Raw genomic sequence first — 13,419 nt, 5'->3', positions numbered from 1 at the left:
ATTCCCTCCATCCCGCCGGCCATGGATGGACAGGCAGGCTCCCGAACACCACTAAAGCAGACCAGTGGAAGGTGTTTAGCCCACAGCAACCTTGTGCCTCGGAAACACCGCACACGTGCTTCACCCAGCTTCACAAAACCGCTTGTGCGGAACTCGCAAAACCCTCTCAGCCTGCTCCTGGCTGCACCACCAAAGCCCCCTTGGGTATGCTGCAACTGCGGAGCTCGGGGCTGCTCGGGGGCGCGGGCCTCCGGAAAGGAAGGCAGCCCTCCCGGGCCGCCTCTAGGGCACGGCGTGCGGCGAGACACCACTGCGAACCGGCAGCAAGGCGCGCAGACACCGCGCGGAAGGCGCCAGGCCGCTCAAACGCAGCTTGCAAAGCACCCGTCGGCATCTCCCCCATGCTCCCAGCTGCGACAGCGCCGGCGCCCGCCCGCCGTGCGCGCAGCCGAGGCCCCGCAGAGCGCGGACAGCGCCGAACCCCGGCCGCGAGGCCACACCCTCCGCCGCAGCCGGTAACGGCGCGGTTAGCCTCGGGGGCGTGGCCACGGGGGTATTTCCCGCCCCGGCGCGGGCCCAGGAAGGCGTCACTGGCGTTTCCTGCGCGGGCCGTTCGAAAGCAATGGCGGGCAGGCCCTACTCGCCGCCGGCCTTTGTGGCGGAGCTGGACTCCTCCTTGTCGCTGCTGGAGACGGGCGGCGAGTGGGTGCCCCCCCTTCATCATCATCACCATCACCCGCCGCCGGCGGAACAGCAGCGGCGAGGTGGGGGCGCGGAGAACGTGGATGTGCAGCCCATGGTGTTCCTGTGCTCCGGGTGCAAGCGGCCCGTGGGGGACACGCTGAGCTGGGTGACCAAGGACGAGGAGTCGGGCTGCATCCTGCTGCGCAGTGAGTGCCGCGCCCCGCCGCGCCCTGCCTCACCCCGTGCCGCCGCCCGGCGTCACCTCTCTCCTCTCCCCATCCCCTGCGCAGGTGCGGCCGACAGCGTCTCGGTGGACGAGGAGCGGCAGCTCTCCAAGCGGCCCGGAGAGTGCGGATGGTGAGGCTCGGGCTGCTGCACCGGGGGTGGGGGGGTGTGGGGGCTCCCCTCCTGAGGGAGCCCGGAGGCCCCGGTGAGGCGGTGAGGAGAAGCCCGCTAAGCGGTGCTGCGGCTGGGCAGGGGTGCCTGTGTGCCCCGGGAAGGGCCGGCAGCTGGGCCTGGAGCACTGGTTTCGGGTGGCCTGTGGAAAGGGATTAGCCAGCCCGAGCAGCCACTGGGAATGCAGGGTGAAATGGAAGGGTTCCTTACAGCCTTGGACTTGACAGCCCTGGGGTAAAGGTTGGATTTGATGAGCCTAAAAGTTTTTTCCAACCTAGTTAATTCTGTGGCTCTATCAGAGGTAAAAGTCATCATCAGAGAACAGGGGCAGAGGGGCTTAAGCTGAACTTAGGGTGAGGTCTGACCTGTACTGGTCAAGTCTGCTTTTTTCTTTGCTAATGTAAGCAAAAGTAAATCTTAAAAGATGAATGCCTGTAATTACGGTGTATAAAGCAGGAATGGCTCACAGAATGGTTTGGGTTGGAAGGGACCTTAAAGATAGTCTAGTTCCAACCTCCCTGCCATGGGCAGGGACACCTTCTGCTAGAGCAGGTTGCTCAAAGCCCCGTCCAACCTGGCCTTGAACACTGCCAGGGATGGGACAGCCACAGCTTCTCTGGGCAACAAGCTTTTAACGCTGTAAGAACATGATAAAATTTTTCTCTCTCTCTTTTGGAATAGGGTTGAGGAGAGGTGATCCTGTTTCGTTTCTCCTGTTTAAATATTGTGTATCTTTCTTACAGCATGATAGAAACATTATTCTGCTCTGGCTGCTCAATGACACTTGGCAGCATTTACAGATGCACCCCAAAGCATCTCGACTACAAGAGGGATTTGTTCTGTTTCAGTGTTGACTCACTCGAGAGGTAAAGGCAAAATTTTTGTTGGTAAGCCTGCCAGCTAAATTTTGCCCGCCAGGCATCATGTTGGGGGATGCTCCTGTTAATATTAGTGGCATGTCTAGAGATAACTGTTTCTGCTGCTTTGTTCCACAGTGGTTTTCGGTATTGCTGCTGTTAGCGTCGTAGCACTGAGGTGTCAGAAACATCATCTATGTAACGTTAGACACATCCTAGGAAAAAATAAAACACCAGGGCTGCCTTTTGTATAAGAAATTGTATACCACCCAGGAAAATAACACTAGGTATGCAACATGGGAGGGTTCCTTCTCATTTATTCAGAGGAAACTATGTATGAGCTCTGCTTCAGACAGCATAAAGTGAGCCTGTAGTCATAGGTAGTACCAAATGAGTCTGTCTGTAAGCTATTACAGATAAACAGATTATCAGCAGAGAACATGGGCAGAGGGGCATAAGCTCTGCTTAGCTTAGGGTGAGGTCTGACCTGTACTGGTCAACTCTGCTTTTTACTTGCTGAGGTAGGCAAAAGGAAGTCTTAAAACCGAGTATGTGCTTATAGGCTCTCATTTAACTGTCTTACAGTCAAAAACTGTCTAGAAAATGAGCATGCGCTATTGTATTGACTTTAATTGGTTTATACCACTTAAAAGTGGTCTTAAAATATTCTTCAATACCTATATCCTGAATTAACTCTCCACACCAAAATGCTTTTATCTAAGCCTTGCTCTAGCAAAGAGTGATAGGTTACATTTACTTCTGTCTGGGCTAGTTTTAATGTTTCTGCTTTTTGTTAAGTTCTACTTTTTACTGCTGTATCTATGTGGATGTTCACCTTCCTACACTGGACAGTTAGGGTTTTTTAATCTCTTCCCACAGCTATGGTACTTTGCTTTTTCCATGGCAGTGAAATTCTCTGAAATGCTAACATGGCTACACAATGGCATTTTCTTGGGTGGTAATGGTGGTGGCTATTTCTCCCATCTAGCGCTACACTATTCTTACTGTTTGCAGAGTTTTGCACTGTATCCTGTAGCACCAGAATTCATGACTGTCTCTTGGAGTTCCAACTTTCATAAAGTAATGATATCTTGGTAGTTCTATGCTTAAAACTGTTTTCCACCTTGCAGTTTGTTTATAAGATTAACAAATATTCGTGCTTGTTTTGTTGTCACTGGAATCATGCTTATGCTTTGTTGGTGTATTAATCATAGTCATTGAGAACAGTGGATGAGTATTACATTTGGCTTTCTGCCTTCAGAGTGAAAAGTGCATGATCTAAACTAGTAGCATATCAGTTACATTCTAGGATCGTCGGAAAAGCAAGCTCTTGTCGATAAGGAACCTTTAACTCTTGAAAGTCGAACTGTCTTGGAAGAAGTGCTACAGAGGGTAAGATTTAACCTCTTTGTTTAAATCACCACCGTGAGATCTTAATATCCGTAAGTAATTTCTACAAACAGTTTATTTCATCCAGATAAATTCTTTGTGTTTTAACATAAGCTGTAATACTTCATGCTGTTAATATCTTGTGTTATGCAAGATTTTCAGTAACTTTTCCTTCAATGGTAATTAGCATTTTCAAGCTATTTATCAAGCACGGAGTTAGATTCCTGTTCATGTCTGTCAGTAATTAAAATTTTGTTTCTAATTAGTTCTGATTCACTTCTCGGTATTCTCACTTTTAGTCATGTCTCTTGTATCTTTCATGTAAACTGACTTCATGCTTTTGTAGTTACTTTATTGAAATATCACATAATAAAATTGACATTTTGCTATACTGAAAACCTCTGATTGCAAGTAGGGAGAGTTGGGAGCAAATAGTATAATGAAGTATAATGAAATAATATATAATCAGTCTGAAAGCTGATGCTTTTCAGCAAAAGCTGAATGCGAGGAACTGACGCCAAGGTTAGCGGCAGTTAAAGACCTGAGAAAGTATGGAAAGCTAATGTTAGAGTTGGGTGAACTTCCAAGCTACAGTACTAGATGCTGTATAGTATCTATCTTGGAAATATTAGATACTTCCAAGCTAGCAGGAATAGAAACAGACAAGATCAGTGATGCAAGATCAAATTTGAGCACTTACTGACACCTACACTTGCTCTTTGTATTGTCAAGTAACGTTTATAACAGAGTATCTTTCCCTGTTTACAGGCAGACGGTGTATTAAAGGCTCTGGAGGCAAAAATGGCTGCTGTTGAATCGAGTATAGCTTCTCTTCACAACAAAGTCTGAAAGAAATTACATGCAGGAGGTTTAACTGCAGGAGAATGATGTATGTGGAACTTGTCCCTGTAATCCTCTGGCACCTGTGGGAACACTGTGAAAGCTGTTCAGAGAACTGAAAGACATTGGCTTGTGCTGTGGTAGAACAGTGCTGTCTATGAGTCTTCACCATAGAAAAGAAACCCCTCTACTTTCTGTTAAAAGGATACACCAGAAAGAAACAAAATTTTTTGAATCAAGTTTCTGTAGGCTTTTGGTTTATATGTAAATATGTATTTAAATTTTTATCTTGGAAAGTAAAGCATTTATCTCTCGACTTCTCTGCTATTCAGTATCTACTGAACTGGGTATGCATTTCCTTCCTAAACCAATAAAATAAAAAATCCCTGTGATGTCTGAAGGAACAACGTATGTCTCTTTTCTTGTCTCCACAGCCTTTGCTTGACCTGTGCTCAGAGACCAAAATAGTGCAGTAATTGTATTGGGTGGTTTGTTTTAGTTTTGTTCTGCAAACTCAAAGCTAAAATGTAACGTAAAAAAAGGCTTTAAAAACATTAGATAAAATAGATTTTCATGCAGTATTGAAGGTCATATGATTTACAGTCTCAAGGGAAGGCAAACAAGGCTGGTAGCAGCACACCTTTAAGCAAAGCCTGGTGTATATTTCAGCAATGAATTCAAAATGCCAATTGAGAATACTTGTTGGTACTTTGTTTTGATACAGATATTTCAGTTATTTGTCTTTAATCTTCTGTATGTTTAACTATCAAGGTTTCTTATGTAGTAATTTTTATATTTTTTCCAATAAAACAAAAGCAAGCAGTTTTAAGGCTTTCTCCAAAAACCTAGAATGAACTTCCCACTGTTCTCCCCATGGGTAGGCACTGTTTCTCTTACAAAAGCTGCTCTACCCACCTTGTCTCTATGTATTGCTTTGTTTTGAAGAAGTACTCAAACTTAGCTTGTAGCGATGGGTCTTGTATTCATTCATGCTCAGGTAAATAAAGCATTTTGTTATCTGCATACCTGCCGAAGGAATTGTTATAAGCACTGGTCCTTCCAATCAAATTACTCCAGTGTAATTTCTTGGCAGTTTCTTCCCTAACAAGTTTTTTGCATGGTGTTAAGTGACTTAATAGACTTCATCCTGGCTGTCAGAAGAGAATTGTGAACACTGCCCTTTTAATTAAGGTTAGTTGATGCTTTTCATTATATACAGAATGTTTTTGTTGGGAATGTTAATAGTTGGTTTGATAGGCTTACCTTCTCAGACATAATATTTTTCAGATTATATGGATTTAACATATGGATTTCTCCTTCTATTAAGGACCACTCTGGGAGCAGAGGCACAAGCTCATAAGGATCTATGCAGATTTTTTTGAGACTGACATGTATTCAATTTTTTTTAACGAAAGATTGAGATGGAACAGCATAATCTTTTTACACCTATATTCCATCAAAATAGCATGAAAACATTAAAGTGCAAAGATGAGCTTACATGTTTTTCTGATGCTTCCCTAGCCAATTTATGGGCATGTTAGAGGTGGCAGGTTGAATAACCTAATATTTATCAATTGGGAGGTAGTTTCTAAGTGAGTTCTTGCATTCGTTCAATTATTTTAGCTCATTTGGATCCTTGATAGAAAGAACCAGGTTTGCTGGCCTCAAGCAGCACCCATAGCTTTCAACATTTTTCTCCATTAAACATGGAGGGCAGCTAACTGGTTCACAGTGAGTTCCCTAAATAGATTCACCAGCTGAGTACCTTCGTGTCTTGTTTAGGTAATTCCTAGCACCTGTCTCCAATGTATTGCTACTATCTATAGTGAAAGTAAAATGTCTATATGTAAGGAATTCAAAATTTGAAATAAGAAATGGTTGCTTGTCTTAAGGTAAGCATGTGAATTCTGTACTATCCCTCTTTTCTAGCTACTATGGGAAAAATACTTGTGGAAGAATGAACTCAAACCCCATAATCCCACAACTATGTTCTGAACTCACAGGCAGAAATGACTACAGAGAATCTGGATGGAAGAATGCTGTGGTGGACCATACACAGGTAACACGTTTTAAGAGCATGTTAAATGACCAGTTTTCTTTTTGGCTTAGAGTTATGGTCTTCTATGTCTCTCTATTAAGTACCTGCATTTGGCATCAGTATGTATTTAGAACAATGTCTCTTAGCATACTGTAGGTGGAAGCTCGAGTACATTAACACAACAAACTCTCTTAAAATAGTGTTTTCACACTCTCAAGGGTTGCCAGCTGCTGCTTTGTTAAGGTGTGCAATGAACAGTCTAAATTTAGAATAAATTTCATATGGATGCTGAGGTATTTATATCTACATGGGGAAATGCATGTATTTGGTTATGTATTTTGTTCCAAGAAGCTGAAATAAACTTAACTGTGAAGTTCTGTTAGGAAACTAATGCGATGAAGGTGGAGACATTACGGCTGTGTTATGAATGCTCATGAGAAAGGAAAACACCCCTTGACTAAGGTTTCTAGATCAGATGGTTAGGGTCCTTGTGTCCTCTGTAGGCAAGGGTAAGGGGCTTCTTACCTGACTAAAGGTAGTTGCCTCACTTACAGACCTGAGGTAGATGCGTAAAGTGAAATGAACTATTTGGCAGGAACCCCTGGTGTCCACTGGTGCCCTGTAGGTCATCCACACTTGGGCTTTGAGAATCCATTAGCTGGAAAAACATCTCCATCAAGGTCTCTTTCCTTTTCAGCTGATAGGATCAAGAAAAGCTGAAGAGCCTGGACTGGAGAAAGTGTGCCAAAGGAGAAGGAACAGAAGGTGAAACTCGCACGTAATATTCTGACAAGAAAGAATGATACTGTGGGAATAAGAATGAGGAGAATAGATGTGTGATTCTGAAAGGAGCAAGGCACCTGAACCTCTGGTTTAGTTCCAGAGATTTGAATGTTGTATTCCTCTAGGCAAACTGGTGGATACAACTACTAGAGGGTAAACTGATGCAGATTTTTTCTGGAATAAAATAACTTCTTCTCACAATGTATTGGGCAGGGAAAGCAGAGGAGGAGGCATTATAGTGTGGATGCATGTCAAGTTCTCTATCAACAAGGCAGCAGATCCTTTGAAAACCCCTTTGAAGTCTTCAGGTCAGGAAAGAACTGTAGAAAATATATTCCATAATTGAAGAGAAAGTCAATGAAAAATAGTAAACGAAAATTCTCAGTGGAAGGAAAAAAACCAGGAAGAAAATAGCAAAAGGAGCTAAGTACTAGTGTGTTTTTCACTCAGCTACAAGAACTGATAATGTTACACTTGGAATAAACACTTGACTCATATGGAGCAAAGAATTGCAATGTATTGTTAGTGTAATTAATTGCTTTGGCAATCCAGTCAAAATAGCAAGCAGCTGTTACTATCTACTTACAATGCTGTGGGCACATACTGGCCAAATTTTCCAATTACTGCTAATTCTTGTTAATTAAAACCATTATATAGACTTTCTACCATCTTCCCCTCTTCTCTATATAATATTCACCTATCTGCCTGTGGTCAATGGTGGTGGGGGTTTTTGCTTTTTCTTTTTTTTTTTTTTTTTTTTTTTTTGCTATCCAGGTCCTTCACCAGGTGACATACTGATGTTGGTTGTGGGGGATTTCTTGGGACAGCTTGATGCTGTTTGTGTACATTTCCAAGTAGCTGACATATTTCTGATTGGTCTACAAATTCAGTAATATTAACAGGCTGGCAAATCCATGAACATATATAGTATAATGTTTTGGTGTAATAATGGGAGTTATACAAAACTAATCTAAAGCTGAAGACTAATTAAACATTAAACTGCTAGACAGTTCTGCCATTATGGCTAAAACAAATGAGACTGTAGTCAGTTGACTACTGGTAGTGGGTTGATACAGCTACAAGCTGAAGAAGTTCAAGAACAGAGAAGCCCCCAACCATGTTTCTCAAACCCTTAAACGTTTTACTGTCATGAGAGTACAAGGGCTGTGGCCTGCTAATAGCAATGGTGACCCAGAATTTACCATGCTACAGGGCTACAATGGCAGTAAAGCTCACTTCCGTAATGGTGAGTAGTGTGACACCATCCTGGCAGTTCTTTGTATATGTGTCCTGTGGCTCCCTACTGTGTGGTCAGAGAAGTGGAGTATCACCATTGGCTTGAAAATGAGCACAGGAACACAATTGTGTTTTCTTTTAAATGAAGAACTCCATGCTCAGCCAAATCACCCAGGAAACCAAACCTATGTAGTCTTATAGGACAAGGCTTTGTGTCTACTGCTAGGGCAGAAGTGCTGGGGCCATAAATCAGGAGATATCCCCTTGTTTTCATTCTCTGCTATGTGAAAGCTCCATTTCCCCACTAACCCTTGAGGGCTAGTGCTTATAGTAGGATGACAGAAGATTTGTCCTAAATCTTTTGTAAACTGAGAGAAAACTCTTCCCAAACCTTTCAGCCTGGCAAGTAAAAGGTTCAAATACTATGGAATTAGGCCAATTGCATTTCTGGGTCTTTTCTGCTTTATTTTTAGCTATGCCAGACTGTCAAAATGATACTATGCTACTGAGTAGTATCATATGAATCCACTCTCTTAGCAGAGCCACTTTAAACATTTCAAAATAACTTTGTGCGGTTTTCTTCTCTAATAAGAATTTGCTATGATGTGTTTCACATGGAAGAATCAAACAGTGGGCACTAACCCTAGGGGAGGCTGGGGTGGGGAGGCTGCTCCTGTGCTGGGCATAGGGAGAGCTGCTCTTGGAAGACCATGCTCCTGCTTTTCACATCCATGGTTTGAGGGGGGTGGTGGTACTGAAGAGGTCAGGGCAATGTCTTAAGGATGGTGAGACATGCTCTATTTCATTAAAGATTTTAACCATTCTAACTGTTCAGTTTATTTGGGAATGGAAGTTTAGGTGTTGTCTGTCAGTTCGTTCCTAGGGACCAGAGCTGTGTTAATGCAGGAACCCTCAGTCTAGCAGAGGACAGTGATGCTGGGGAGGGACTCTTCCTTAGGGACTGTAGTGGTAGGACAAGGAGTAATGGGTTCAAACTTAAACAGAGGAAGTTTAGATTAGATATAAGGAAGAAGTTCTTTACAGTGAGGGTGGTGAAGCACTGGAATGGGTTGCCCAGGGAGGTTGTGGATGCTCCATCCCTGGCGGTGTTCAAGGCCAGGTTGGACAGAGCCTTGAGCCACATGGTTTAGGGCAAGGTGTCCCTGCCCATGGCAGGGGGGTTGGAACTAGATGATCTTAAGGTCCTTTCCAACCCTTACGATTCTATGATTCTATGATTTGGACTGCAAGCTAGGCAAAAATCATATTGTAAGGGAAGTGTATGATTTTTAACAGAATCAATAAGGCAACTCCTATGCACTGATGAGCTAAACTACAGGATGCTCCATGGCTGGAAACCTGTAAGATAGGCACTGTTCCCAGCTGGCTGTGAGCTCATGTGGGTGCCCTGGACTGTAGCTGCATGAGTGGCATGGTTTGGAGCAGCTCCCTAAGAGATGGGGTGGGAGGTTTGCAGCCAGGGCCCCCTCCATCTGGCAGGGCTTGGGTACAGGCAACCTTCCCTGGCCCCAGTTTAGAAACACAACCAAGAGCAGCAATAATAACACCCCACCCCACCCCCCCCCAAAAAAAAAACAAAAAAACAAAAAAAACACCAACACAAAAAACCACCCAAATAAGAATGAAAGCTAAGTTCAGGAAACCATCTCCAAGCAGCCAAACAGGAGGTGCGACTTTCACATTCTGGCAAGTGTCCAAATGCAATCTAAGGAGCTGAAGCTGGCTTTAGGCTCAGGTGCTCCAGTGCTTGAGAGAAAAAGCAGTGCTTAAATGGCCACCTGGGAGCTGAACCTTGGGCAGCCCCTCTATTCATTTAAATCCTGACCCAAACAACTAGCTAGTACGTAACTGCCAGGCTGATAGGCGTTTCATTTATTTGCTTGCTAACACTAAAGCAGAGCACCACATGCTCCCAAACTTCCCCGCAGCGCCTCTGTCCCCGGCACCTGTGGTCCCTCCAGGCTTTCCCTGTGAGGCCGGGAGAGGGCACATCTCCATAACAGATTTCCCTGCTGCTCAGCAGTGACAATGAGGATTTTCTTCTCCAGCTCATTCTGTTCATTCAGGACTTTGGTTTTTCACTACGTAGTGATGCGGGTTTTTTGCCTGTCTTAACCTATTTGCTCTTCAAGATGAATTTGCGAGCTAGCTGGAGACTGCCAGCTGCTCTGCTGTGTTACTTGGAGACAGGAGATGTGGGTTTGTTGGATAAATACTGTTTAGACTCAAAACTGTTAAAATGGAGCCACAAAGGAGTCTGTGGGACTCACATCTGTTACTTCCATGGGGGTTCCTTGGGGATGATGTGCTATTATTACTGTGATGCTTTCTACGGAAAAAAAAACAACTGACCAAGACAGATTTTTCTAATCTTGAGAGTTCATTGGGGCTCACATCTGTCTTTTGTTTCTGATATATGAGATGTTATAGAAGCAATAAAATGTAGCAAACACTCATTTGATCCACACCAATGAGCAAATTTCCACTACTTGACAGAAACTAAAACCATTTAGCTTATCTTTGCTAAGTAAGCAAAGCAAAGTAAGGTAAGGCCAAAAGCATGAAAACTTGCCTATTTAAGGATTTTATAAATCGACCATAATTTAGTTTTCAGCGGCACTGTGATACTCTAGAAAAGGAGCCCACAGCCTAAATTTTGAACGACAAACTGCATGCCATTCACCAATAGCTAATTAACACTACTGGCAAATCTCAGTCCCTAAAAGAACCAAAACATCTACCCACCGAATATGTACTTAAAAATATCCTGGGACAGAGTGAGTTCATGCAGTGATTCCTGTATAAGTAACAAGAGACTCTTCATTGTTCACACTTCAATTGTTTTCTGCATTTTTTGTTTTCAAATCACCCATTTCTGCATCTTCTTTTGAGCTGTGAGTAGCATGCATCCAGAGCATAATGCTGGATTTAAGGTGAACCTCTGAAAACCGATGGTTCTATGAAACTACTGGTGTTTTTTAATGGCTGTTCTTTAAGCTCAGCATTACATTAGGCCATCAGAGCTTTTCTGAAAGCAGCTGATGAGAAAGGAGGGTTAAGCTTACAAAGCTTCATATTTGAGCAGGAATTAACAAGGCTTGGAAGCAAGTTTGCAAACACACAAGCTCTTCCTGGTTGCTTCTATCAGAAGCCTTTTCTTAAAGCATCTGCTCCCTAACCCCAATAAATACAGAGGGCTGGGTTGGCTGAACTGTGAAAGTCCCTGTTCATAATGCTGCTGTTAAATATGAAGCTATTTATTTTATTTAACCCAGTGTCTCATTCGCCCCCTTGCTGGAGTATTAACCCAACCCCTTAGGCAAGGTGAAAGCTGGGTAGCTGAAGACAGGGCTCAGGGACAGAACTTGCAAACCCCTTCGCTTATTTCAGTGGGGTACAGTCCCAAAGGCTTTATTCAGCAGAAATAAGCCATACTGAATAACCCACCAGAAGATGGAAGGACCAGATTCCCTCCAGGGCAGTTTTTCCTGTCAAAGCATTGGCTGGTCAAATTGAAACTGCTGATTGTCTTTATTAGCTGTCCTGAGTCGAAAAACATCTGGGTGGTTATTTGGCAATGGAGAGTCCTCACTAACTAAATCAAAGCTCCTGCATTACCATTAGCGTGTCAGCCAGAAAGCAAGCACAGGGACCCCACCTGGAGCAGTGCATTCAGCTCTGGGGTCACTTACTGACTCAATATTAGGCACAAGCGATCACCTCTTCCTTAAACCAAGAAGGATGATGCAACTGAATGCAGTAACATGTGTCATCTGAAATCATCACTAAAACTATAAAATTCAATCATTCATAATTTTGTAGAACTAGCTTTTTCCCAAACTATCATTTTTGTTCTCTCTTCTGCCCTGGCTACTGCAGCAATGGCTGAGGCATAAAAACTTGCACAGCGTGTGTATGTATCCTGTGTTCCTTTCCAAAAACTTGTCAGATTTTTTTATTGGATGGATTTTTTACCTGCTGTTATTGATTTCCACTGGAAACTACGATATTTAACTTTGCATGGCCAGATCAGTAATGTTCACTGAAACAGTGTTGGGCCAGGTCGTGTATGAATGGTGCTTTTGAAATGATCAAGCATATCTTATCTCAGGACATGTACAGGAGAAACCATGGGCATGGTGTCTTGTCACTGGACACCATGTCAGCACAGAAGGCAGATAATACAGTACGAACATTACTCTGTGTAAAAAATCAGCTTCGATGGATATTTTAAATATAGTCCAGCTTCTGGTCAAATATAACTCCTTGGCAGTTAAGAAAAACTAAAAGAAAAAAAGATTAACTTCAGGGGTAAACAGTCACAGCCATTGGCCATTCACAAGCCTGGCCAGATGTAAAAACATAATCCTGTTGTGTCAGGGTAAAGGCAGGGAGCTGTTAATGGAGCTTGTCTCCTGTTGTGCCTCGCTCTTGCCACGGCTGAAGTATTAGAGGTGGACCAGGCCTCCCCTCTTCTGTCCAGGTGTTTTGTGGGCCCTCAGTGGCCAGGTGAGCACAGATATCCTGGCTAGCAAGAGCTGTGACCTCCTCAGGCCTTCGTCACCAGCATCATTCCTGCCTGGGGACTGCCTCTGTTCCTGGTATAAATCCACACTGTCAGATGCTGGACTTGCTTCTTGCACTGCTTAATGGGGACCCAACTCTTCTCTAGCTTCACTACCATCATTGCGGTCCTTTGCTGCCTTTTACCCAGACGTGGACTATTTGCTTTGATGGTGCTCTACTCCAAGGCTCATGCACAGCCACTGCGAAACACCTTGGATGTGGCGGTGGAAGGTTTCCAGTGAGACTTTCCTCAACCATGTCTCTGACTCAGAGAAACCCAGTCTCCTGCCAGGACCAGCCGTGGAGCTGCCTTCCTGAAGGGTGTGGGCTGCCAAGGTACACAGAGCTGTCCTACCCTTTGGGTGGCAAAGGGTAGGCATCTGCTGGAGGTCAGAGGTCTGGCACAGTTGTAGAGTGACTGCAAGGTTTGCAACACGCAACAGTGATGTCCTTCGGATTACTCTCCTCTTGCAGAGCGTTACTGGCCCAAGCTAAAGAAACCCCTTGGCACTTGCTGTTGTCAAATCTGGCACCTACAGGGATAAAACACATCTAACAGAAGGTGACATCAAGCTGAGAGGAAAAGCCTTTGAGTCAGCAAGGAATGGG

The 13,419-nt window shown here is 44.0% G+C and overlaps 1 protein-coding gene across 1 annotated transcript; it reads left to right on the top strand.

Annotated features, from left to right (window-relative positions):
• Positions 1–21: 21 nt before the first annotated feature.
• On the top strand, positions 22–4,573 carry MIS18A (MIS18 kinetochore protein A). The gene is made up of 6 exons (XM_030476284.1): positions 22–204; positions 287–890; positions 975–1,041; positions 1,824–1,946; positions 3,236–3,329; positions 4,095–4,573. Exons 1-6 carry the CDS (start codon positions 22–24, stop codon positions 4,173–4,175), a joined length of 1,152 nt encoding a protein of 383 aa, XP_030332144.1. The 3' UTR covers positions 4,176–4,573.
• The last annotated feature ends 8,846 nt before the right edge of the window (positions 4,574–13,419 follow it).

This window comes from Strigops habroptila, chromosome 2 (assembly GCF_004027225.2).
Source record: "Strigops habroptila isolate Jane chromosome 2, bStrHab1.2.pri, whole genome shotgun sequence".
NCBI lineage: Eukaryota > Metazoa > Chordata > Aves > Psittaciformes > Psittacidae > Strigops > Strigops habroptila.
This window is presented reverse-complemented; position numbering and strand designations above follow the sequence as displayed.

Coding starts and splice junctions, on each gene's coding strand:
- MIS18A (XM_030476284.1), top strand. CDS start 22: ATGGATGGACAGGCAGGCTCCCGAACACCACTAAAGCAGACCAGTGGA. Junction 891..974: donor GGGCTGCATCCTGCTGCGCA/GTGAGTGCCGCG, acceptor TCCCCTGCGCAG/GTGCGGCCGACAGCGTCTCG. Junction 1,947..3,235: donor AGTGTTGACTCACTCGAGAG/GTAAAGGCAAAA, acceptor GTAGCATATCAG/TTACATTCTAGGATCGTCGG.